This window comes from Peromyscus maniculatus, chromosome 7 (assembly GCF_049852395.1).
Source record: "Peromyscus maniculatus bairdii isolate BWxNUB_F1_BW_parent chromosome 7, HU_Pman_BW_mat_3.1, whole genome shotgun sequence".
Classification (NCBI taxonomy): Eukaryota; Metazoa; Chordata; class Mammalia; order Rodentia; family Cricetidae; genus Peromyscus; species Peromyscus maniculatus.
The window spans coordinates 73,564,835-73,589,686 of NC_134858.1; the positions used below are offsets into that span (position 1 = coordinate 73,564,835).

The following is a 24,852-nucleotide window of genomic DNA, read 5'->3' on the forward strand; positions in this document are numbered from 1 at the left end:
AAACAAACAAAAAAATGTGGTTACTAAGATGGGGTAAGCTTTAGGGGGAACAGAGATAGAGGGCCTAAGATTTAATTTATGATAGGAGATCTTAGGCCTGAGCAAATGAGATGAGTAATGAATGTTGTGCCTAATTGGGTCACATGTATGGGTATCGCTTCCTCAAAATTGCTGAATCTTCTTCCACTGCTTGACTGTTCACAGTGTATTGTATGGCTCTTAAAATATGAGAATTCTATGTGACGTGATTTCTGAAGATGCTAATAGATTCTGAGATCAACAAACTTTTCTGTGACATTACCCATAATGTGGTTAGAATAAGTGTCTCACCCCAATACTGATGACATAATAAGCAACTAGGTTGCAAAAAGGTTTGATGAAGTCCCTTGTGCCCAAGCTGTGGGTCAAGTCAGTCAAACCTTCTGTGGTCATTTGAATGTCTATTCAACTAAAACCTCCTTATGATATGAGGCTCTACGTTTTAAAATGTTAGAGTTTGGATTGGAGAGCTGGACCAGTAAAGCACTTGCTGTGTAAGTATGAGGACCTGAGTTTGAATCCCTGGACGTAAATAAACGTGGGCATGATAATGCATGACTGCAATTCTGTGTCCAGATGTCAGGTGGAGACAGAAGAGTCCCTGGAAGCTCATAGGCCAGCTAGCCTGGAGTACACATTAGCAGACAATAAAAGGAACCTGTTTCACATAAGGTAGAAGATGATGACAGACTCCCAAGGTTGTCCTCTGACCTCCACAGCATGTTGTGGCATCTGTGCATCTGCATTCACACATGAGAACACACATGTACACAAACAGCAACAACAACAACAATAATAATAACAACAAACCTCTTACATCTGTGCTTGAAACTATACTTTCAAACTGAAAAAATGATCTGTGGAGTTAAAGTTAAACTACAACCAACATTATTATTTATAGATCCCCTTGAGGTATTCTTGCCTCTGAGCATTCGGTGCCAGTCATGATTGTTAATATGTTTAATTTGCCTTTAAAATTAGCATTTTTCCATAAAACATTTCCAGCTAGTAACTGGCCCTGTGTTCATATGTGGCATTATTTAACCAGATTTTGAATCCGAGCTCTCATTTCTTCTCATGCTGAAGTGAGTACCTCTCTGTTGCTGCTCAGAGGCTCAGGTTGAGGTTGGCATTGCCCAGTGGAACAGGATGGGTGGAGTTGATGGGGTCAGTACTGAGGGCTAATTAAAGTGTTGGCAAGTTGCAAATGGGATAATATCTCCAAAAGTTTTGAGCTATTTACTGAAAGAACTTGAATTATTTCCATAACTTATTTTGACTGTGGTTAAGGACTCTATTTAAGGTAATCTACCTTTACTATCAACAATTCATCTTGTTAAAATGTTTAAATCAATAAGTCTATTTTACAGTGAACAATGGAATCATTTATGCTAACTTTTCTGTAAAGATACTAAAATTTAAAAACAACCCATCTTCAAGTTATTTTTATTAAAAACAAGCAACAACCTCCATCATATGTTAACTCTTCACTAAGCACCAGGCTACATGCCTTACAGCCATGACCTCAATAAATCTTTGCAGTGAATTTTGGGCCAATTACCAATATCACTCCCTTTGATTTTTTTCCCCCTCTGGTACAGCCTGGGGATTGAACAGAGTCCTGTTCATGGTAAGCTTAATGCTCCCATACTGAGGTAACACTCATAAACTTTTTTTTCTTTTCTTCTTTTTGTTTCTTTTTCTTCTTTATTTTTAAAACAGAATTTTGTTAATTTGCTCCTATTGACCTCAAAACTTGAAATTGTCCTGGCCCATTCTCCTGAATACTATTATTCCCATTTTAAGCAGAAGATGGGAGAGAACAATTAAATGATTTGTTGTTGGCATTTGTACAATAGCTCATGGTGTGTATGGGTGTTTGTCCATACCTTTTAATCACTGTACTGTATGACCAACTATAATATCATTTTCAAGACATTTCTAGGGTTTGCTTCAGTAGTATTACTGGAATCAGATGATGTTATGGCTAGTGTTTTATTTTAGACATGTTTGAACATGGTTATTCCTTTAATATTACTTCTGTATACAAAGAAGTTTTTTTTGGCCAAGTTGTGGCAAAAGGTTTTGTTTTCACTAGATGTCTAATCAGTATTAAGAGAACTGATTTGTGATATGGTAATTGTTCCACAATTTTTCTTCTTTGCTCTGGTTTGTTTTGTCTATCTAGGATTTTAAAGACCTTCCATATGAATCTTAGAATGTTCTTTTTTTTTTTTAGTTCTGTGACGAATGTCATGGGAATTTAATAGAAATAGCATTAAATGGCTTTTGATTGAATGGTCATTTTCCATAATATCAACTCTACAACTTCATGGCATGGGAGGTCTATCCATTTTCCTCCATTGTTGCACAAATTCCTCAACAGTCTTATCACAAAAGCCTGGAGCCAGATATTGGGGTAAATGCTGGAAGATCAGAGAGACGAAGAAACAAGCCACGAGAGAAACATCTCACTACTGCCGAATCCTCAGGCTGAATGCAAGGCAAGATGCTATCTCCATGAATCCTCTGACTGAAAGCCTCTGAGTCCTCCACCAAAAGGGCTCTAGTTCCTGTCTCCTCATGCCTTATATGCCTTTCTCTGCCCAGCCATCTTCCTTCCTTCCTAGTGCTGGGATTAAAGGTGTGTGCTATCACTGCCTGGCTCTGTTTTTCTCTTAGACTAAATCAATCTCATGTAATCCAGGGTAGCTTTGAATTCATAGAGATCCAGACAGATCTCTGCCTCCCAAGAGCTAGGATTAAAGGTGTGTGCCACCACTGCCTGGCCTCTATGTTTAATCTAGTGGCTGGCTCTGTCCTCTGATCCTCAGGCAAGCTTTGTTTGATACACAATATATCACCACACTCCATCTCTTTCTATTCAGAGATTTAAGGTTTTCATTGTAGAAAAGCTTAATTCCACATCCTTCGTTAGGTTTATTCTCAGATACTGTAATTTTTTTTTTTTTGAGGCTGTTGTGAAGCAAGTGTTTCCATGAACTCTCTGAGCATACTTATTATTTGTTGATCTCACTGGCAAATGGTAGCATTAGTATCAACACTTTGTTTTACACACACAGCAGTTCTCTGTAACAAACCTCCAACCATTTATGTTTTATGTAGTATAAACTACCAAGTTTTGTGCTGTTATTTTCTAAGTCTATTTATGCATGTCTATAATCCGGAAAATGAACACACAACCGATCTTAGCCATCAGAAATAAACATTACACACAAGTGTTTTGGTGGGTTTCATTGAAATTTGAGACACTTCTCCCAAGTTTCAACAGCACCTGTAGATGGCTGAGTAGTTCAATTATCCATAAGAAAGAGTATTATGAAACTAGAAGGTCATAATATGTCTTTGATTTGATTCCCCAAATTGTCATTGTTATAGAAAAGACATGGTATAACTGAAAATGTTTTTCAAAAGAACACTAATTTAAAATAATGAATTGAATAATTCAATCAGTTTGATATCTTGTGTTGGAATTACAAAGGTGATTTTAATGGTTTCCAGAATAAAGTTGGGAGTGACGTCAGCAAGGTGGCAAGAGTATGAGTCAGAAAGGTTTTGTTGGCAATAATACCAAGAAAAGAAAAATTTTCACACTCAAAGTATTTCCAGTAAAAATTTTCTTCTGGGTTTTAATTAGCATTTCATTGCTATCTTGGTATGTATAATTAGCATTTCATTTCTATCTTGGTACGTAATACCTTGATAATAATTATGAAAAAGTCTAGAGATCACATTGTCTAGTTTCTTATAGTTTTATTATTAAGTTATCATGAGTACAAGAATAACTTTTTTCCTTGAAACTAAGTAAAAATGACCATTTATAGAAGCAGAATTATGTGTACACAACCTCAGCTCTATAAATGCATTGACAATCTTTCTTTTTGATTTTTTCAAACTTATTTTAGTGCTTTTGTGGGATGTTTTATTTAATGTTTGCATAAAATTGCTACTTTCAGCTCCTTATATTTATTTTTCCTTATAGCTAGTTCCATTCATTTCTATTCCTGTTATTTTGTAATATCTTTGGTTTTGGAAGTGTTCATACAATGTCCTGTGTTTATATATCCTCTCCTTTTATCTCTCATGACTTAACTCATCCATGGTACAGTTGTATTTTTGTATTGAAGCAATAATGAAATGATGAATAGAAATACATCCACATGTTTATTGTTCAAGTCATATTTAAAAAAATATTATTGTGTGTGTGTGTGTGTTCATGTATGTGTGTATTTTTGTGCCCATGCATGCCACAGATTGCATGTGGAGGTCAGAGTACAACTTTGTGGAGCTGCCACTTCTATCTTTGTGTGTGTTTCAGGGAATGGACTCAAGTCCTCAGACTGGGCAGCAAGCTCTGTTACCTGAAGAGCCATAGGGTGACTCTTAAGTTCTGTCTTTTTTAAATTAATACACAATTTTAAATTATCCGTCTTGTGGTCTATAATCTGCTGTATGTGAGAGGTGACCATTGTTCAATTACCTTATGCTTTTCTATGACTATACAAATAAAGAGGAGTGCACGCTTTTAAACCTCCTTTGAAACCTCCAGGTAAACTGTAGCTAAAGGCTGTTGGGAAGCAGGTCTCTGTGCATGCCTGCTTCTTCACTGGTTGTTGACAAATTAATAGAAGTAAGTGGGCACCATTGTTAACATTCTGAACTAACAAATAAAGAAATATTGCCCATTGAGGTTTAGGTGCCTTTATAGCACCTCATTTCTTTGGTTACAGATACATTTTAATTAGATTGCCAAAGATTGGCTGCAAACTACCCTGGGTACATGGATATTCTGAAGAAAGGCTCTTTAGATCTCAGCTTTGTTAAGTGAGCCCTTCCTTCTGTGGAGGCACCCAAGAAATAGAATTAGCTTTGGATCATTCTGGGGCATGCAGGCTCCTATAGATGGCTACATTATTATCAATGATAATGATTTACATATTTCTGATTATACTGGGTGAAAAGAGGAATTAATACTCAATAATAAAAAGATAGAATGTGGATAGCTTGACATTATCATAAAATGCACCATGCACATAATTTAGATGAATAAAAAAATAGAGTTTTTTTTGAAAGGTGATCTCTAATGTCCTCTGAAGAGGTATAATTTAATTTCAAAAGAAAAATCTGTTTTTCAGGTCCAGATTTCTCACATATGTATGGTGATGACTTTTGATTTGGCTGTTAGAGTTGTTCTCTTTAAAAATGCATGTTATGAAACTGGATATTTCACTACCTGGAAAGACATATACAAAGACTATTCAGACTGAACTCCACTGGGGCAGGGGGAATCCAAAGACAGGTGGTTAGCAAGATAAGGGTTGTTATGGGATAACCTGGAGGTGTATGAATATGAACAAATACATTGTCTGAAATTCTCAAAGAATAACATATTATTTTTACGATTGCCTCAACCAGCCTTAATAGAACAAGAGGTGCCTAGTCTTACTGCAACTTCATATACCATGGCTGGCTGATAGCCATGGGAGGCCTGCCTGTATCTGAAGAGAAACAGTGGAGGAGGGGAAAGGGAGGAGGTAGAGGAGGAACTGTGAAGAAGGGAGGGAAGGAAAACAGATCGGGATGTAAAAACAAAGAGATAAATAAGCAACACCATAAAAAGAAGGAATGAAATGAGTGGAACATACACAAATCTTAGAAATTTCTAAAATGGATGGTGTTTAGTAGAGAAAACATGAATGCCTAAAGGACAGATAATAACATAGGTAATCGTACCTATGACCATAAAGAGAATTGACTGTATAAAGCCACCAATTACTACTGATAGAAAACACATATGCTATTCACACACCTATACATGCACTAAAGGCTGCAGAGAAATCCCATCAGTATAAGACTCCCATTTGTTTAATTTTATATGTAAGTGAAAACGTGAGTCAAGCAGATCACCCATGTTCTACATGAAAGAATGGTTCATTTGATTTTTCAACCAAAACTGAATAATTGATGATATGTTTAATCTCATCTTAAAGAAAACTAGGGTAGGAGTCAGGGATATTAGCAAATTAAACCTAGGTCATCCAATCTTTTCCAGTTCTGCTTAATTAATAGTGTAGCTTCATAGGTGAAAAGTAAATAGGAAATTTCCTTTGAAAACTAAAGCAACATGCAAATTTAACATAATATTTCTTTTGTTATTTGCTCACTTCTGTAAAGTGACTTTTAAAAGGCTCAATTCACTGTTACTTTTTAATCATCCATTCACTCTCCCATGTTCCATGTATATGACAAGTACACTCCAGCCCTTGCCCCAGCATAGCATGCAGAGCCTTTTGCCACATGCCATGGTAAGTTATGGTGAGGAATTTTTTGTTTGTATGGTTCATTACGTCTATCCAACAACTATAAAAATGTTGGTTAATGTGTTGGCTAATTGAAATGCCAATTTTACTTTTCCAAATTTTAGGAATGACTTAATTCAGCAACACTTTCAGTTTTGTTTTGTTATTTTAAATTAGATCAATTGTTAATATGTCGGCTCTGAACAGGTAAGCAAAAAAGGACTTGCAGGTATATTTTAAAATAGAGATTTATAAGGTGTTATTGGCTCATACAAATGAAATTACTATACTTCTATCTGAAGAGTTCCCAAGTACATGGTAAACAGAATGACAGATAATGAAAACTATAGTTGAAGAAGTTAACTTGTTGGAATTAGTACACATTGGGAAAGGATTATTCATCGGCCCCTTGCATGCTAACATGTTTAGGAAGTAAGGTCTTTCTTAGGGTGATCTTTTCAATAATGCTGGTTTAACAGATGGTATTGGAAAAATATAGGTAATTCTCACTACATATCATGGAATGTTGAGGCTCTCCAAGTGAGGTTCCAGGAAGGCAACCCACTTCCTGTGCAGACATACATTTGTGGTCTCCAGTGTCTCATTCATCTTTCAACTTTAATATGTATTCCTTGAATATGTGTAATAGAAAAGCCCACTCTTGGCAATCTTTAGACTCTCCCTAGCAATCTCCCTATGTGTTGGCTTTCTAGGAGGCTTTATAAATATGCAGACAAAACCTCATAGAATAATTGATATAAATTTACAAGTATTTAGAATTCAAGGATTTAAATGAACGTTACTCATTGTCTCACCTCGAGAGCTTGCTGGTCTTTAGATGACCCATCACACATTATATTTTACCTTCTTTCTTTCTTACTGCTTCTATTTGACTTGTCCATTTGTAACTGCTTATCTCTTAACACAGCTTATGACATAAGGTCTGTGTGCAATGTTGACGGCATTGGGGAATTGCTCCATCATTGGCTTAATTAGAGCTGGCTAGAAAGACTAAATAGTGAGTTAGATTCAAGAAGAACGTGAAAAAAGCACATTCAATAAGCAGGTACTCTGATTTGACTGAAATGGTCATTACTTTTGATTTTATTCATATACTGGTAAATAGTGGCAACCAAATCACACTGGCACAAAGGAAATTACCCAGGTCCTTAGTTGTACATGGCATATAATTGTCATCTTTAAAACACTGTGTTTTTTCCTTGGGTAAACAGTCCCCTTTAATAAAGCAGTACTCTTTGTCCATGTATCCTGGAAGATAATTCATGATGAAAATCCAGTGGAAACAATGATAATGAGATCACATTTACGATCGCCTGGTTTTGATTTTGTTCTGGTCTCATTTCTTCCATTTGAGGACGAGAGTTAATAAAAAGAAGGGAGTGTCTTCCCTTACTCCATCTGTTCATGCCATACCTCTTACTTCTTGGTCAAATTATTACCACTCCATCATTAGGCATGATTTCATATTGTCATCCCAGAACTGAACCCAAAACTGAGGATCCTGTGCTACCCTCTCAGCCCTCACCCTCCTAAGTTAATTCCATTCCTCCCAACCAGAGAAGAAGATGCAGAAATGAGAATTCTTTTCTTTCCTTGGCATCTTTTTATTAATTAATTGTAGTTTTGCAGACATTGTCAAAGATGGTCTGCTAGAATTGTATCAGGGATCATCTGGATTCTTTCAGGAAATTAGCGCAGAATGTTAACCAAGCCAGTTATAACTTTGGATGCAAATAAGACAGTAACCATCTTTCCTTGTAACATGTGCAGGCACACACACACACACACACACACACACACACACACACACACATACACACACGGGCCTGCATCAAAAATAGTCATTTCAACTGGACTGGAAAGATAACCCCAATGTGCAATAGTGACATTTATATCCTGGGGTAACCAGAGCTGTTTAATTAAATCTAAGGCCTTCTAAGTAGGAGGGAACATATTTATGGTATTGTAAACCTAGCCAAGAACCACTGGCTGGACAGGTTATAGACCCTAGAGGACTCCTGCCACTTTCCCAAACCATTATAAGCTCTAACTACATTCTCAGTTCTTATACTCATAGCCATAGGTGGTACAGCCTACACTCCACATAAAAGATGCTTCTTTTTGCAGAATGCAGAGACTATTACAGAGATCTTTATTTAGTCAAAAGACAGGGAATAAGTGGCCATAGTGACCAGCCCCCAAAAGGGACATCTATAGCACAACCCATACACTTAAAGCTCAAATTACATTGAAGAAGGAGCATAAAAATTGTTAGAGGCTGAGTATTAGGTGGCTCTTATGATCTACTGTATTCTGGACATGACAAGGACATTGAATCCATGTAATTTCAACATTATGGTCACCTACACAAGACCTGCAATAACTATATCAGTCAACATGGGTGGAACAAAATTTCACAAGGCTGCAGGGAATCAGTAGATGCTGAGGGTGAATCACTTTTCTTCACGGAAGAGCCCCCTATTCAGCATGGTTAACTCTAGACATTTGTACATGTGGGCAACACTAATTAAGCCAGTAGGTTGTGTTCATACATGTACATATGCTAGAAATGTGTATAATAACTATAATTAGAGCAGAAGAGGTCATGAATCAAGAGGAAGTGGAGGAGTAGAAGGAGGTGGACAGAGGAAAAGAAGGGGTAGAAATGATCTAATTACAGTGTACTCATCTATTAAATTCTCAAATCATTTTTAAATAGCCACCTTTCCCATGAATATATGTGTTATCCCAAGGACAGAATCAACTGTATAAATTGGTCAATCCGAGTGCAATGTATTTGACAAAACAAAACAAAACAACCCCCCCCCCCAAATACTTAGAAGTTCAGGTCCGGAGTGTCTAAGTTGAGTTTATCTGCTCATTTGAAGACATGATGAGTTATCCACACTCAGCTCAGAAATACCAAGTTAGGATGTTTATATTGTTTGAAAGATGTAGCTTATATCTCATTTAAACTTTATATGAAATTTGTAAAGCCTAATTTTTCTTATTTAATGTTAACTTTTTTTTTTTTTTTTTTTTTTTTTTTGGTTTTTTCGAGACAGGGTTTCTCTGTGTAGCTTTGCGCCTTTCCTGGAGCTCACTTGGTAGCCCAGGCTGGCCTCGAACTCACAAAGATCCGCCTGGCTCTGCCTCCCGAGTGCTGGGATTAAAGGCGTGCGCCACCACGCCCGGCTAATGTTAACTTTTTAATTAATCATATTTATATCTTCTAATATGCTTATTAGTATATCTTATTGATTATTGTCTAATATAATTAATACATCTTCTAAACTAAGTCTATAGGACCAGAGATTGCAGAATCCAAATCATTCTCTGTCTCAGCTACAGAGGAAAAGTAGGGCAGGCTAGGCAGTTAGGAGCTGTGGGTCCTATTTGGAGAGTGAATGCCAGTAAGCAGCATTTATTGGGAACTCTGATGTATGAGGAGGAAAAGAAGCAGAGAGCACTCTTTCTTCCCTCCTTAGCCTCAGTGATCTATGTACAATCAAGATGCTAAACCCACATTCAAATTCAGGGGATAGTAGTGGCTTCTTGCTTGACCCTTTGTGGCAGAAGTCTGTTATTACAAAAAAATCTATTCTTAAAGTAATGCATACTAACTGTACAATGTAATGGGTTTGTTATAACATTTCTATATGTATATATAATGTGTTTGGATTGGAGTCTCTTCATATATTCATTATTCTTTTTATCCCGCCTTCTTCTTTTATATCTCTCATAGTGTCACCATTTTTATCTCCTCCACCAGTAAATTCACAGGAAGAATGATATTTATCTTTGTGAAACTGGCTTATTTGGCATAGCATGATGACAGACATTTCCATGTATTTTCCTGAAAATAGCATGTTTTTCTTTATGGATGGATAAAATACACAGATCACATTTTCTATTTCCATCCATCAATCACCTAGACTGATTTTCCGACTTGACTCTTCTAAATAGTCCCAGCCACAATATGCATGGCTATGTAGGTATTTATATTGTGAGCTGGCAATGATTTGTTTGGGTATGTATTCAGGAGTGGTTTAGCCAGACCATATGGTAGTTATATGTTTAGACTTTTAGTAAACCACTATATTTTTTCCATAGTGTCTGGACTAACTTACATTCCACCAAATAGTACATAAATGTTTCTTATTTTCCTGCATCCATGCCCAAACCTGTTTTTATCTTGACAGCCATTCTGACTCAGGTAAGATGGAAATGAGGTACTGTTTGTTTTAATTAGACTTTTCCTTGTGGTTAAGATTGCTATGATTGTTGGGCAGTTTTTTTCCCTTATATTTATTGAACATTTATGCTTCTGACTTTGAGAAGTGTTAAGTTCTGCCACATATTGACTAATTTACTTTTGGTGTTTAACGTTTTTACGCTGTTTCCTCCAGACACTCTGGATTACTTTGAATTCTTTATTGTGGATATTAATGTCTAAAAGATGATTAATTTACAAGGATTTTTAAAATTATTTTTAATAATGAATTGATTTATTTAAAAGAAATTGACTTTTGGAATTTCAATCATAATATCTATCATGAAGTTATAATAAATGATTATTTCAATGTTGCAAATAGTATAAATGATATATCAGGATTATAACTTATTGATTTCTTATTGTTTTAACTTTGTGGAGTGAGAATTTATTTAACAGAGTGTAATTAATTAACTTCAGAAATAAACTAGTGTATTAGTTACTCTTCTGTTGCTGTGAGAAAACATCATGGTCAAGGAACTAATAGAAGGAAGAGTTTCTTCAGGTTTACAGTTCCAATGGAGGAAGAGTCCATCATGGTGGAAAATCTAGCAGCAAGAAGCAGGCAGAGAGTCAGGAACAGGAAACTGAGGGCTCATATCCTCAATTACAAGCAAGAAACAAAGAGAGCAAACTGGACAAAACCTGTCCTCAGTGACATATTTTCTCCAGCAAGGTCACATCTCCTAAACTTTCTTAAACATCACCACCAACTGGGATCAAGCGTTCAAATACCTGAGCCAGTGGGGAAAATTCTCATTTAAACCATGACTTTTCACTCCCTGACCACCATGGGTCCATGACTGTATCATAATTCAAGTGTATTTAGTCCAGTGCCAAAAGTCTCCATATAGTATAATACTGTTGAGGAATCCAAAGTTTTGTCTGGTGTCTAACGGCTTAGATGGTCTTGCTCCTCAGGTTTGGCTGCCTGCGACATATATCTCACTTGGGATAGTTCCACTCCCTGTTTGCAATTGTTCTTGGCAGATATGCCATGGCTCTGAAATCTACAACATTTTGGGGTCTTCATTGCAACTCAGGCTTTACTTTCACAACTTCATGCAGTGGCCTCTCCAAGCATATGGCTCTCTAAAGACCTCCATGAAGGGACTCTCCTGCCATGCACTGCCTGGCCTCAGTGGGTCTCTGAAACCACAGAGGAAGAATCCAAGACTTCTTCATTTTTTTCATCCTTTATGTCTCTAAAGCCAAAACCATGTGGACAACACTGCCAATTTAGGCTGCCAGCTTGGGATGGACCCTAGCCCCCTGAATCACACTAGCAGCAGCACATTTTATTCAGATGCTTTCAGAAAAGGCTCCAGGCTTTCTTAAACTAGTTGGAAGCTTAGCTGGGTGAGGTCTTTCCCTAAAGGCACCCTTCCCTTTACTCTGGTGCAGAGTGGGAAGTCTTTCTCACAGCATAATCCCCTTCACAATCACAACCGCTTTTCCAGCACATGCCTTGGCTGTAACATTAAGCTTCCCAGTACTCCTTTCCTCTCTCCAAACTGTACATTTTGTATTTCTTTCTGTCCATTTGTTCTTATTTCATTGCAGACCTGCATAAACATGATCAGTATCAGTCGTGGCATGAATTCAATGTCATAGTGTCTTGAAATTCCCTCTGACAAAAAGTTAGCCCATTGCTTTTTAATTTAGCCTCAGTTAAATTCTTAGTACACAGGCAAAAGGCAGCCAGATTCTTTGCCAAAATATCACACAAATGGCCTCTAGCCCAGTTGCTGGTAAAAGGCTTTGCTTCCCTCTGAAACCTCTTGAGGCAGGCCTCTACAATTTGTTCTGCGCTCAGGACTGTCTTTTAGACTCCTACTAGAAGAGTGCTTTAATCGCTACATTCAACATTTAACCACTTTTCTAGTCCCAAGTCCCAAAGTCTTACACATTCCTCAAACACAGCAACAAAATGGATGGTCAGATTCTTCACAGCAATGGCCCACTCTCTGTTACCAACTACTGTATTAGTTACCTTTTCTATCTTTCTATTGCTGCAGTAAAACACCACAACCTAAGAATACTGCCGCTTTGAGATGGTTAATATTCCGTCATGATGTCCCACAGCAAGCAGCAGGAATGGGGCCAGGGCCTGAGACAAAGAGAGAACTGAATGTAGAGTGAGACTCTGAATCCCCAAAGCCAGACGTTAGTAACAGCTTCCTCCAGCAAGGTTACATCTCCCAAACCTCCCAAAACAGTGCCACCAACCCAGGAGCAAGTGTTTTCAATATTCAAGCCTATGAGCGACATTCTCATTCCAACCACTACAAACAGAGTGACAATCCAAGTAGTCTCTTTTTCTTATACACTCATGCCTTGCATTTCAGGAGGTCTCCCAGTTATCTGGACTCCCAGAATATGTGAAGATAGTAGAAGTTGGACCTAGAGATGGACTGCAGAATGAAAAGGTAGGTTTATATTAGCTTTCCATGGTGAATTCCTTAAAATTTTAATGGAATGCAGGTTTTATACTTTAGACAATATTTGTGTGTAGTTGTTATTTCAATTTTTAAATCATATTGTATTTGCTTTTAATTAGGAAGTAATATTTTGTGCATCAATAGGTCTTATGTAATTCACTTATACAATATATTTTATGATTTTTTTTTAGGTTATAGTTCCTACAGATATAAAAATTGAATTCATCAATCAACTTTCCCAAACTGGCTTGTCTGTAATAGAAGTAACCAGTTTTGTGTCCTCCAGATGGGTACCACAGGTATTTCAATTTATAATTATATAATTTAACATGTTTAAGTTTAGTGGGCACTGTGATATATTATATATATATATGTGTGTGTGTGTATATATATGTATATATATGTGTGTATGTGTATTCAAAACCAAATGTAATTTATATAACAATTTCCATATATTATAAATTATTAGTTTATTTCTACCAGGATTTGGAAAACCTTTGATATATGAATTGAATCTTCAAGTTCTCTAAGAATTAATATAATATTAAGCTATTTAAAAAATAACCTGTAACCATATGCTAACACTATGTAAAACATATCCAAAAGAACAAATATAGGTTAAAGCTCTTAAATATCAACTTTGGGGCTTGCCTTGGATTCACTATTTATGACTCATTTCAACTAACCCGAGTGTCTTCAAGTGTGATAGAACTTCACATTAAGAGACGAGTGATATAAAGATAAGTTTTGCTTCTTTTATCACTCATATTTGCTGACATGTAAAGTGGGAGACACACAAAAGAAGAGATAAATCATTTACAATTTCCTCATTAAAAATGAAAAGATGCTATAGTTCTATCCAGAATTTCAGACATTTAACAAAACTTACCAATCCTGAGTCTTGACTAGAGTTTTTGAGGCGTAATTAGTAATTAGCAGCCATTGTGGTCTCATCCTTCCTAACCCAGGGTCATTACAACACCCTGATCAACAACTTTCCCCCTGGACTTCATTGCATTGATTTCTTTTGATCTCATTCCCACAATCTCCATTATTCTCTGTTTTCTTTATTCAGCTGATTTCATATCATTCTCTTTCCTTTATCTGTGATACTTCTTCATGCCTGCTAAAGTTTGATCCCTTTGACACTCTGCTTTTCATGTTTTTTTCCCTGCCTACACTCTCTCCCCTTCCTGTGCTTCTGATACCTGCAGTTGCTTCATTGAGGAAGAAAAGACTTAGTTTTCTGATACACTTCAATTGGATGGAAAATTGACACCCCAAACTCATTGTATTCAAACCTATGCTCACTACTACCACACACTACTTTATACATAACAAGATTTTCCCCTCAGAATCTTGTGCTTGATTCTCCAAGGAGTTGCTTTCTGTACCTAATCAGTTACTGTCTTGTTTAGTTATGGCTACAGTAAACGAATACAAAGGAGGTTCAGATGCGAGACATCTATTCTAGCGTCTGAGAAACCCGAGATCAGGATGCTAACAGTTCTATTGTCTGTGAAGTCTTGCCTTCTAGTTTTCACATCTTCATCCTTACATTATATCTTTATATAGCAGACAGAAGAGTAGGAATTATTTCCTATCTCCTCTTACAAGAGCATTATCCCATTGTTGGGGCTCTTTCACGATGATGTAGATACTGTTTAGAGGACTCCATTCCAAATATGATCATGTTAGTACTAATACAAGGAAACTGGGAGGGAGATGGTACAAATATTCATAGTAAAATAAAAAATAAAAACAGAAGAAAAGCTCCTAAAATGTCTCTGGGGCTGGTAAGATGGCTAAGTGTATAAGGGGACTTTGCACCAAGCCTGAGAACCTGAGTTCAATCCCCAGAACCCACATTGTTAAAGGAGAGAACTAACTCCTGCACATTACAGCATACTCACACCTACATGTGTATACACATGCATACACACACACACACACACACACACACACACACACACAAACCCACATACAAATAAATGTGTAAGAAGTTAATCTCAGCCGGGCGTTGGTGGCGCACGCCTTTAATCCCAGCACTCGGGAGGCAGAGCCAGGCGGATCTCTGTGAGTTCGAGGCCAGCCTGGGCTACCAAGTGAGCTCCAGGAAAGGCACAAAGCTACACAGAGAAACCCTGTCTCGAAAAACCAAAAACCAAAAAAAAAAAAAAAACCAAAAAAAAAAAAAAAAAAAAGAAGTTAATCTCTATTATATTCTATATTTATGTTCCTTTTCAGTTCCACAGACATACTAGCGACCCACAAAACCACAGGATATTACACTCCCTCACATGGAATACATAGGCATTATTTCTTCCTTCCTTATACATCTTACTTATAGTGACCAAAATAGGCTTCTAGGAATATTAGCTCTAACAAACACATTCTAACTCTTTAAAAATTCCTTTCCCATTAAAAATTCCTGGAAAATACACATTCAAGTCTTTGTATATGTGACCCCAGTTTTCCTTTCCACTATGAGCTCCATTAATGCAATTCACTTTGATGAAACTCTTGCTAATCTGAACTGATTCATGTTCTTATTTTCCTGGCTTTTAGACATGGGTACCTTTATACAAGGCACTTTACACATATATTTGCTTACTTACCTCTCAATTTCTGTAATTTTTTGCAATTCTAACAGGATGATGTAAAACAGCGAAAACAACGAATCCTTTCAGTTGCAATGCGTTTGATGTAATAGAAAACACCATGCAATCAGTAATAACTCACTCTTTACTGACTTACTCTCATTTCTTATCAGGTAGTGATTTTTCTTCATCTCACGATTGCAGCTTATAATCATAAACTCTTTATATATTTATAAATTGCTGTTAATTTCTATTCATACTGTGTCTTGAAAATAATGTCTGTGTCTCTTCAGTTCATCATCCTCAGTGCTTGGGCCATAGTAAGTAGATCGATATACAGTAATTTACTGTGAATCAGTCAGCTTGAAAGAACTGTAACTTATTATCTTCAGTTATCTGTGTAGGCAACTGGCCCTGTCTTTTATCTATAAATCTGTCATTATATAATTAAGTATACAGCTATCTTCCTTAGGAAAACACATTACTTGATATAAATACACTTCCTTGATTATTTTGAGAAGCAACTATATTTCACTAGCTGTCATTGATTTTAAGAAGGGGTGCAAGAATTTTTCATCATCTTTAAGAATTGAAGTTGATCTGTTTGTGGCTCATTCCATGCTCTTTCACATATTTTATTATGGCTAGAAAGAGATAGGACACACTGGCATAGTTATAAAATTTGTTTTAGGTCTTGCTAATATTAAAAATAAATTCTAACTAAAATTTCATTTCAGATACTAAATCTTGTTATATTCAAGATTATTTAATTTCCCAGTGATTTAAAAAAGTTGCATACAAAATATTCTTCTCATACGATAATGGTCATAGCTTCATGTTACTACTATTATATGATAATAGAAATTGATAGACGTCCTTTAGATCCACCTGTAATGCTCACAGACATCTGAAAGAGTAAAGCTAGAACAATTTCTAAAAGGCCACACTTACTCTTTTAGCTAATGATAAGAAAATATGGACAAAAGGAAAAGAAATACAGTTTTCCTATAAGTAGGAACTGGATCGTGCCTCCTGGCCTTGTTAAATAAATACACATGATGGGAATATAAAGTGATAGACTTTATCCTGTGTTTGGTCCTTTGAATTGGGATTAGCCCATTGAAAATTAATGGGCCTATTTTAAGCTCAAAGTAATACTAAATAAGTGACTGAAATATCTTACACACCTCCCGAAGACATCTATGTTGAGGAGAGATAGTTCTAGAATTGTGCCCTTATTCAGGGTGTACCATGTATTTGAATAAGTGACTTTACCTCTCTGAACATTAGAAATCCTAGAACAGATGCCTGTAGCCCAGGATGGTTGTGGGTAGCCGCAGAGCATCAGTCGTATCAATGGTCCTTGTGTGTGCATGCTCACAGGGCCTACCTTCTGACTAGTGTTCAATGATATTCTCCATCATGACTCTATTAATATGTGTGTTTATTTTAAGCCTCATCTGGTTAAATGCATCTTAAGAAAAAAGTGATTTAAATAAATCATATAGCCACAAAAGAGCAGTGTGCCTGAATCAAAAACAAATATTACAGATTTTCTCAGTCACACTAGCCATGCCGTACATTACACTACATGTAAACTGTTTCTCGAAAGGAAGCCTTATGGAGAACCCATTTTTTTTTTGTACTTTGGCCATCATTGTGTGGCTGCCCTAGATTTCTCTGAAGTTACATTTGAAAACTTTTCTTTTTAAATTCTTCCATTCTTATTTTAGAAGAACATCATGTAGGGGAGACCTTTAAAATAATGTCTGAGTTTGATATATAATAAATTTTGGTATAGCAACTCCTTATATGTTATCTAAAGTGATTTATGCTTCTAAAGACCATGTCTGTGGCTCCTCTTGGTAGTCTGTGAGTTCTATGTTTCCCTGGAGCCGATTCTGTATCAGACGTCGGTCATGGGAATAGTTCTCCAGTTTATGTTTAGATTGCTGCTTGTTCACTTATTTCCTTTTTTTAGCATTTTAAAGCTTTTTTTTTTTTTTTTTACAGTTTCCCCCCTACTGTTTTGTTTGGCAGAAGCTGCTAACTCAAATAGCTTAAAGAAAAGTTCTGCGGTAGCAGGGTGCCATATAAAACAGGATCCTACACCTATAATTTAAATGATCGCAGATGATAAAATGCCTGCCATTAAGAAATACATGTTCTTTATAACTTATCTGAAAAAAGGTTTCCTTAGAGTGACATGTAATATAAGAATATTTGAAATTAGTCCAGGTAACCCCTCACTTAGATGGAACACACAATAGCATGAGAAAGAAAACACATTAAAAACAGATTTCCTGCAACTTTGGAATGTGTCTGTTAATAGTAAGCTATTTAAATTATTGCAACTATCGTAATTTTTAAAGTGAACTAAATTTTTGTGTTAGTAATTAACTTTCTCTTTTGATCTGTATTTTTATTCATATGAATGATTAAAATTAATGCTATTTTGAAAATAAGAATAAATTAGGTATGGAACACTGTATTTATATACATATTATATGAAATGGATCAGTTATAAATATTATTTGTCCCTGATGAAGGTTTTACCTATTGGAATAAATAGATAACAAGTCTTCCCAAAAGGGATAGAAGTGCATTTTTCTTTATGAGAGTAGAAAAAATTATACATAAAAGACTGTAGAGTTATTTTTTTACAAGTCACTTTAACACTTAAAAGTAAGGTCAAGGTACCTGTTAACTAGAAGATCTCTATAGCCTTTCCCATATGCTCTTTCTACTGTGGAGGACAATTCATTATTTACTGAAATGAAGGAATGTTTACTAGATTGACATACCAGGTTTAAATTTGCATTTATGAAATATAAGAGACCACATCTTTTGTATCTGGTCTGCCTTAGTCTTTGTGACTCTGTTCTTTTTATGGAGTGTAAATAGTAGGGAGACAATAATTTTGTAAAGTTGAGAGAGAAAGGATGAGGTAGGGAGGGAAAGAGGGAGAGAGGGGGACAGGATGCCTCCAAATTGCTGGTTTATGAGACATAGTTATGTATCCAGGCAACAGAAATGTCTTTGGATAATTCCAATGAAAGGATGTCCACCCTACTTATGGTCTATTATATACTGGCCTCTGTCCTTTCCATAAAGGGAATCCTGGCCAAATTAACCAAGGCCATACTTCCTATTTCTTGGTGTTACCCTATTTACCCTATTACCCAGGACTCCTTAGTTTAACCAAGGACTCCCTGGTATTACCCCAAAGCATAGACTGACAGTCTACAGGAAAGAAATGCTTAACCCAAAGTTTCCACAAAGGACAATTACATGGATTACAAACTTCTGTGCTTAGCATTGTGCTGTTAGATGCTTACATGGAAGTCAAAGCCACGTTATGACCTGTAATTCTCCATCGTTCTCATACTCAGCACCTACGACAAAAGTTTTTGTAGTAGAGATAGATTCATTTAATAACTTCAAACAGCTTTAGGAACCAAACATTTCAATCTCCAAGAATATCCACTGAGATAGTCTTATTTTCTTTTCTCCTCTAAGATGGCATTCCAGATATTCACATTAATCATATTTCCTAAAAAAAGATTGCTACCGAGAGATCCAGTGCTATATTTTCTTTAGAGGCATAACCTAAATGATTATATTGCTTTGTTTCTCAACTTACATGAGCATATTGGTTTTCTTACTTGTCAAATACATTGGTGTCATCAATATTTACCTGTGGGTAGGAGTGAAGATGATAATTGATATAATGATATATATAAATAATAATTTATATAATATATATATTATATATTTATTTAATAATAATTTATATAATATATATAATATAATATATAATAAATGATAATAATATAAATTATATTACTTGGCTATTGAGATTAAATATGTTATGAGAATTGTGATGATCTTAGCACCATTTCCTGGTGTTTTAAGAGTACCTTTACCTAGAAAGGTATGATGCTAGCCCTTCACGAAAATTGAAGACAATATGTGCTTTCTGCCTTCTTACTCTGTTTCTAGTATTGAACACACAAGCCACAGACCCTGTAGACTGCTTTAATGGATCCAGTATGTTTTTTCACTGAATGTGTACCCTGTGGCATATAATGTGTGTGTGCAAATGTGTCTGCATGCATGTACTCAAACACTTGTAATTACCACCTCTCCCTGACAGATGAATTGGACAGGTTTTCATTGTGTGCATAAGAAATATTCCATAAGTTTAGTGACTTAAAATAATAACAATAGTATTTGGTTTTGCTTATGTCTTTGAATCATAAACAACTCAGTTAAGACTATATTAGGCATTCAGAGACATCATAGGGACTAGTAGTGAGGTAGAGGATATGGTGGATAGAGCAGAGCTTGAGGGCACAGGTGGCTGAGGCTGTTGGGACTGGCTGGGCACTGCTCACTCCTTAAGTATTTTCAGAACTCTCTCCAAGGTCCTTCACAATGTGGTCCTTTTAGACATCTAAGATGAATCTTAGCAGCTCACAAGTGATATGCATTTTATAGCTCAGCTTGTAATCTATGTAGCATTGATTTGGTATAACCTTTGAGACAGTTCCAAAGCCCATCTAGTTTCAAAGAAGGAAGAAAGACACCATCCTTTTTTTGAATTGAAGTGTGGTTTTCTGGAAGATAACTGAGAAAAGAAATATCACTGGGATCATCATTTTTCAGGTGTTGCACTTCTATTTTAAAAACTGATCTAGAAATAACTATAGTGATTAAAAAATAAACGCAGTCAACAGAGGAACAAAGGCTGCGATCTAAACCCCCTGAATTGCCTCCACAGCCTGTCAATGGTTCTTTCTTACCTGCTTAGGTTAAGGCAGACAAGGGGGAGAAGCTAGTGAAGGCACATTGTAGGCATGACCTTCATAACCACATCTATTGCGCAAGAATCCAACACTTCCCTATACCTGTGTCTGAACACATAGCCCAAACGAGAAAGGAGTGAATAAAGGCTGAGAATCACTCCTCTGAGAGTACTTCACCATCTCTCTCTGTGTGTGGGGTCTAGTAGTGTAAATATGACATTCTCAGCATGACTTAGTTTAACTCACTATTATTACAAAATCTCTGGTTTTGAAGGGAAACAAATAGGAGTAAAGCCTCTTTTCACAACTATAGCTAGTGTGCTCCAAAAGTGAAAAGTAGTAATTAGATATTTAGTCTTATTTCACTAGCACAAAAACTGTTTCTCACTTTAAGTTATGTTAAAATGCTTAACCAAATATCCCATTTTTCCCTTCGAATGAAAAGACCATGTGTTATGAATATTATGGTAGCTACTGTGTGGTATAGTGTTACTTTCCTTTCTATACTGTACCAGTATTATTTCTGTATCAGTGGGCACCATCACACCTTTCTTCAGAGTGATGATGTAGATTTCTGTATTCCTCTGTTAGAAGTGGCAAGGGGTATGTAATTTGTGTGTGTGTGTGTGTGTGTGTGTGTGTGTGTGTGTGTGTGTGTTTTGAAATCAGTGATTAACTTCACTGTACTCTAAGGCAAACAGCTGCTTGAAACCTATTCACAAATCTTTAAAACTCCTTTGTCTCAGAGAGATAAAAAAACATGAACAAAAATTAGGCAGAGTTGTCATAGTAGGTACTATTTTTCTGTCCTTGAGCTTGACTACAATTAATCTTCAATAAAAACTGAAAAGAAGATGTTTTGGTAACATTGTATTATATTACACAGCATTAAACAGTAATTTCTTCTCTAAGATGTGCTTGTGCTACTTAGTCAAAGGGAAGGCAAAACTGACAGGATTCTAACAGGGCTGTTGTTGAGGTCTTTAAATGTTTAAGCAGAAGGTATAAGCCGATTTTATTTTAGCTTTTTCCTTCCTGCACTCTAAAATTCGTTCTACTCAGAAATGTATGTGTTCGGTTTTTCAATAACATAATTAGTTAATTTGATCGGTTACCTTTCCATTAACAAATTAGATTTTATTTGTCTTTAAATGTATAAAAGTAACCAAGATGAAATGTTATAATAAAACATGGTACCTCATCATATTCAGTGTTGTTGTTGTTGTTTTTAGTTTGTGGTCTTTATCAAAATTTTTGTGTTTCCCCATGAAGAACAGAGACAAATTTTTGACAACAAAACATTTTATTCTCATTAAAGACACTTCTGTATCTATTTGAAAACATTTTCAAATCCTTTTTAACTCTTTGACATTTTCATAGATGTAGTAATGAACTTTAGTGATTTTTGCTCCCTATGCCCTCTCCTACCGCTTCCCTCTCCCAATGAGACCCTTATTTTTTCCAACAAGTTCCCTTCCTATCTTCATGGAATTGAAATTACCTTAAAATTTGTTCTTCTATAATTATCTTTTAAGTGCTGACATCTTAGAATTCTGTACATATTATGTAAAGATAAAAACCAAGTAGAGGTATATTTTGTCTCAGAAATGTTTGATTTTGACTTTTTGAATTGCCCTTTTGGAATTACTCTGGCTCTTTTGCTGACTGATCTCCTTTGGAGAGCGTACAGATTGAGCCACCTATGTGCAGTGGGCTGTAGAAGACACAGAATGTACTCAAGAGACCCGAAAAAAAGAGGAACTTGGGCACTTTTGGTGTACTGTAATAAATTCATAATAATTGAGATGATTATGTTGAAAACTTTTTAAAATAACAAAATGTTCCATAAGAGTAATGGATTTAAAGTTTTTTATTATTAATGTAGAGGATATTCTTCAGAAAAATGTTGTTAATTTAACAACTGTCCTAGAAAATTTCAAATTTGACATTGAAAATAGGTTATATGTATATATTCTTTGAAATACAAATATATGGAATTAAATTCATGGTAATTATGCTCCAGCATCAATACTACTGATCTTAGATTGATTCAAGTTATAGTGTATCTGTTTATGGTGCAAAGAAAAAAAGTTTAACCCTGTAGTCTAAATATAAGGACACACACACACACACACACACACACACACACACACCCTACCCCTTCCCCATATCCTCCAGGCTTCCTGTACTCTGGGGATATCATTATGTCTGTTGTTTAGCTTGCACTTTCTGGTGAAGAAGTAGAAAATCGGAGACCTGATTTTTACTGATTTCTGGTATGATGTAGCAAGGCATTTTCATTTCTCTCTGTGTTGGATCCCTTCCACTTATTCATTTCCCATTCAATGCTTTTATTTTTTCTGCATTAAAAACTATATAGAGCTCTTTGTTAGACTCAAAAGTGAATAACACTGTAATTATAATGTTAAAGTGGATGGGGGCGATACAATTGCTGGGAAAATGAAAACACGTAAAGGGATTTTAAAATCAGGTGAGTATCTAAGAATGGGTTATAATCTGGTAGAATAACATAACTAACGTATGCTGAGCAGGTTGCCATTGGGGAAGCTGGCACCCTTAGAAAGACCACTTTCACTGTTCACTACAACAAAAACCTCCAGCATCCATATCACACCCAAGCCTCAAGCTTACAAGCAACAGCAATGCTTTCTATGGTAAGGAGACTTACCTTTTGCCATAGCCTCTTCTTGATAATGTCTGATTAGCAGGGAGTTAGTACACCAGTAACTATCCTCTCTGCTGCATCTCTCCACAGTGTTGTGGATTTAAAGTGTTAAGAATACAAAACTCTACTAACAAAACACACTGAAAACAATTTACTCCACTATTTAAAAGTATCTCATGCTTCCACGCAAGGGAAATAACAATGGTGGCAATGTTATTATCATATACAAAGGCATAATACGTGAGAGGTAACACAATTACTCAGGCACAGAAAGAAAACTATACTGGGAGCTTTGGAACCTCCTCACCCCTATTCAGAATGATGCTGGGAACATGTCATTTTTAGGGTGGGAAGAGCAGGCAGGTGGTTGCAAAGGCATTGACTCTAATAAAGGATAACTAATGTATAATTGCTATGTTTATCTTCCTGACCTGGGAAATGTTATTGAATAAATAATGACTTTCGTTTCTCCCCTTCAAGACATCAGTGTTACAGTTTTTAACCCACAAATCCATTCCGATAGATGGTGTTTGTCCTGTGATGTAAAAATGAATATTTGTAGATGTTAGTGGATTATGATTAGACTCTCTTGTTTTTGCAAGGAAAGGGGGGCGGGGTAGCTGTAGTGGAAGCTTCTGAGACTTGTGACTGTTCCGCCCCATAGACGGCACTGGAAAGGTCCTTCGCATACAAAGGTAAAGCCGAACAAGGAAGGACAGGAAATTATACACCAGTCCAAATTAGTTTTAAGGCTTCTGGACTTGAGTTTTGTGAGGTTGGTGTCAGACCGTTTTAGCTTTGGCAGGTATTGGGTAGAAAGAAAGAAAAAAAAAAAAGGATGTTCAATTTTCCAGAGATTTCCTGTGTTTGTTATTGTAAGGCTGTGATTTATTAAGAGTGTCTTACTTCTTCAAGCAGACCAAGGTTTCCTCTGTGCTACCGAGGCTAAGATAGATGAGGTTTGTGCTAGGCGGCTATGAATGGGGCATGGTTATAGGACCCAGGCTGCAGTGCTACTCAGAGCTGCCTTCACCACTTTCACCCAGGATTGTCAGGAAGCACTCGAGTCTCATTTTTTTCTCATTACCAAGTTTCCAAAGGGTGCCTTTAAGAGGAATTACTACTCATATGGAGTTTTGAGTTATAGAGTCTGAAACCACATCACTTGCGTTTTTACACTAATCGATGGCATGTGTTTCAGAAACTGCATGTTCTCTCGTCTGTCTGTCTTTCCTGCTATCCCCTGTACACAGAAAGTAGTACCAGCAGACATGGCTGGAGGAGACTCTAAGCAATAACTTCCAGCATTATTTACCTTTATTTCAACAAGATCTGAATACTGTTCTCTTCCTGATGGTAGACAAAAGCAGACACTTCAAGATACTGGTGAGCAGGGGGAAAGGACAGTTATATGTCCATATGTATAACTTTGTTTCCTGGAAAAATTTAAGATAGTATGTGGAGAGAATTAAGAACCATGTATACCTAGAAATGCTATGGACATACCAAGAATAAATAACACCTGCTGGGAAGGAGCCTCCTTCCTGAGGGTATAAAACTGGGGGACCCTCTTCCATAACAATAATTATGATACTAGATACTATTTAGGTATGGCAACAAAATGTTAACTTCTAATGATAAAAAAACTCATTAAATCACAGAAA

General features: G+C 36.2%; 1 protein-coding gene across 2 annotated transcripts in view; it reads left to right on the forward strand.

The window, feature by feature from the left end:
- Positions 1–24,852, forward strand: part of Hmgcll1 (3-hydroxy-3-methylglutaryl-CoA lyase like 1) — a 122,636-nt gene that overhangs the window by 30,845 nt on the left and 66,939 nt on the right. For both annotated transcript variants that reach the window (XM_006973739.4, XM_042281282.2), the window contains exons 2-3: positions 13,002–13,082; positions 13,286–13,393. In XM_006973739.4, the coding sequence (XP_006973801.1) occupies positions 13,002–13,082; positions 13,286–13,393 (189 nt within the window). The remainder of the gene's footprint in view (positions 1–13,001; positions 13,083–13,285; positions 13,394–24,852) is intronic.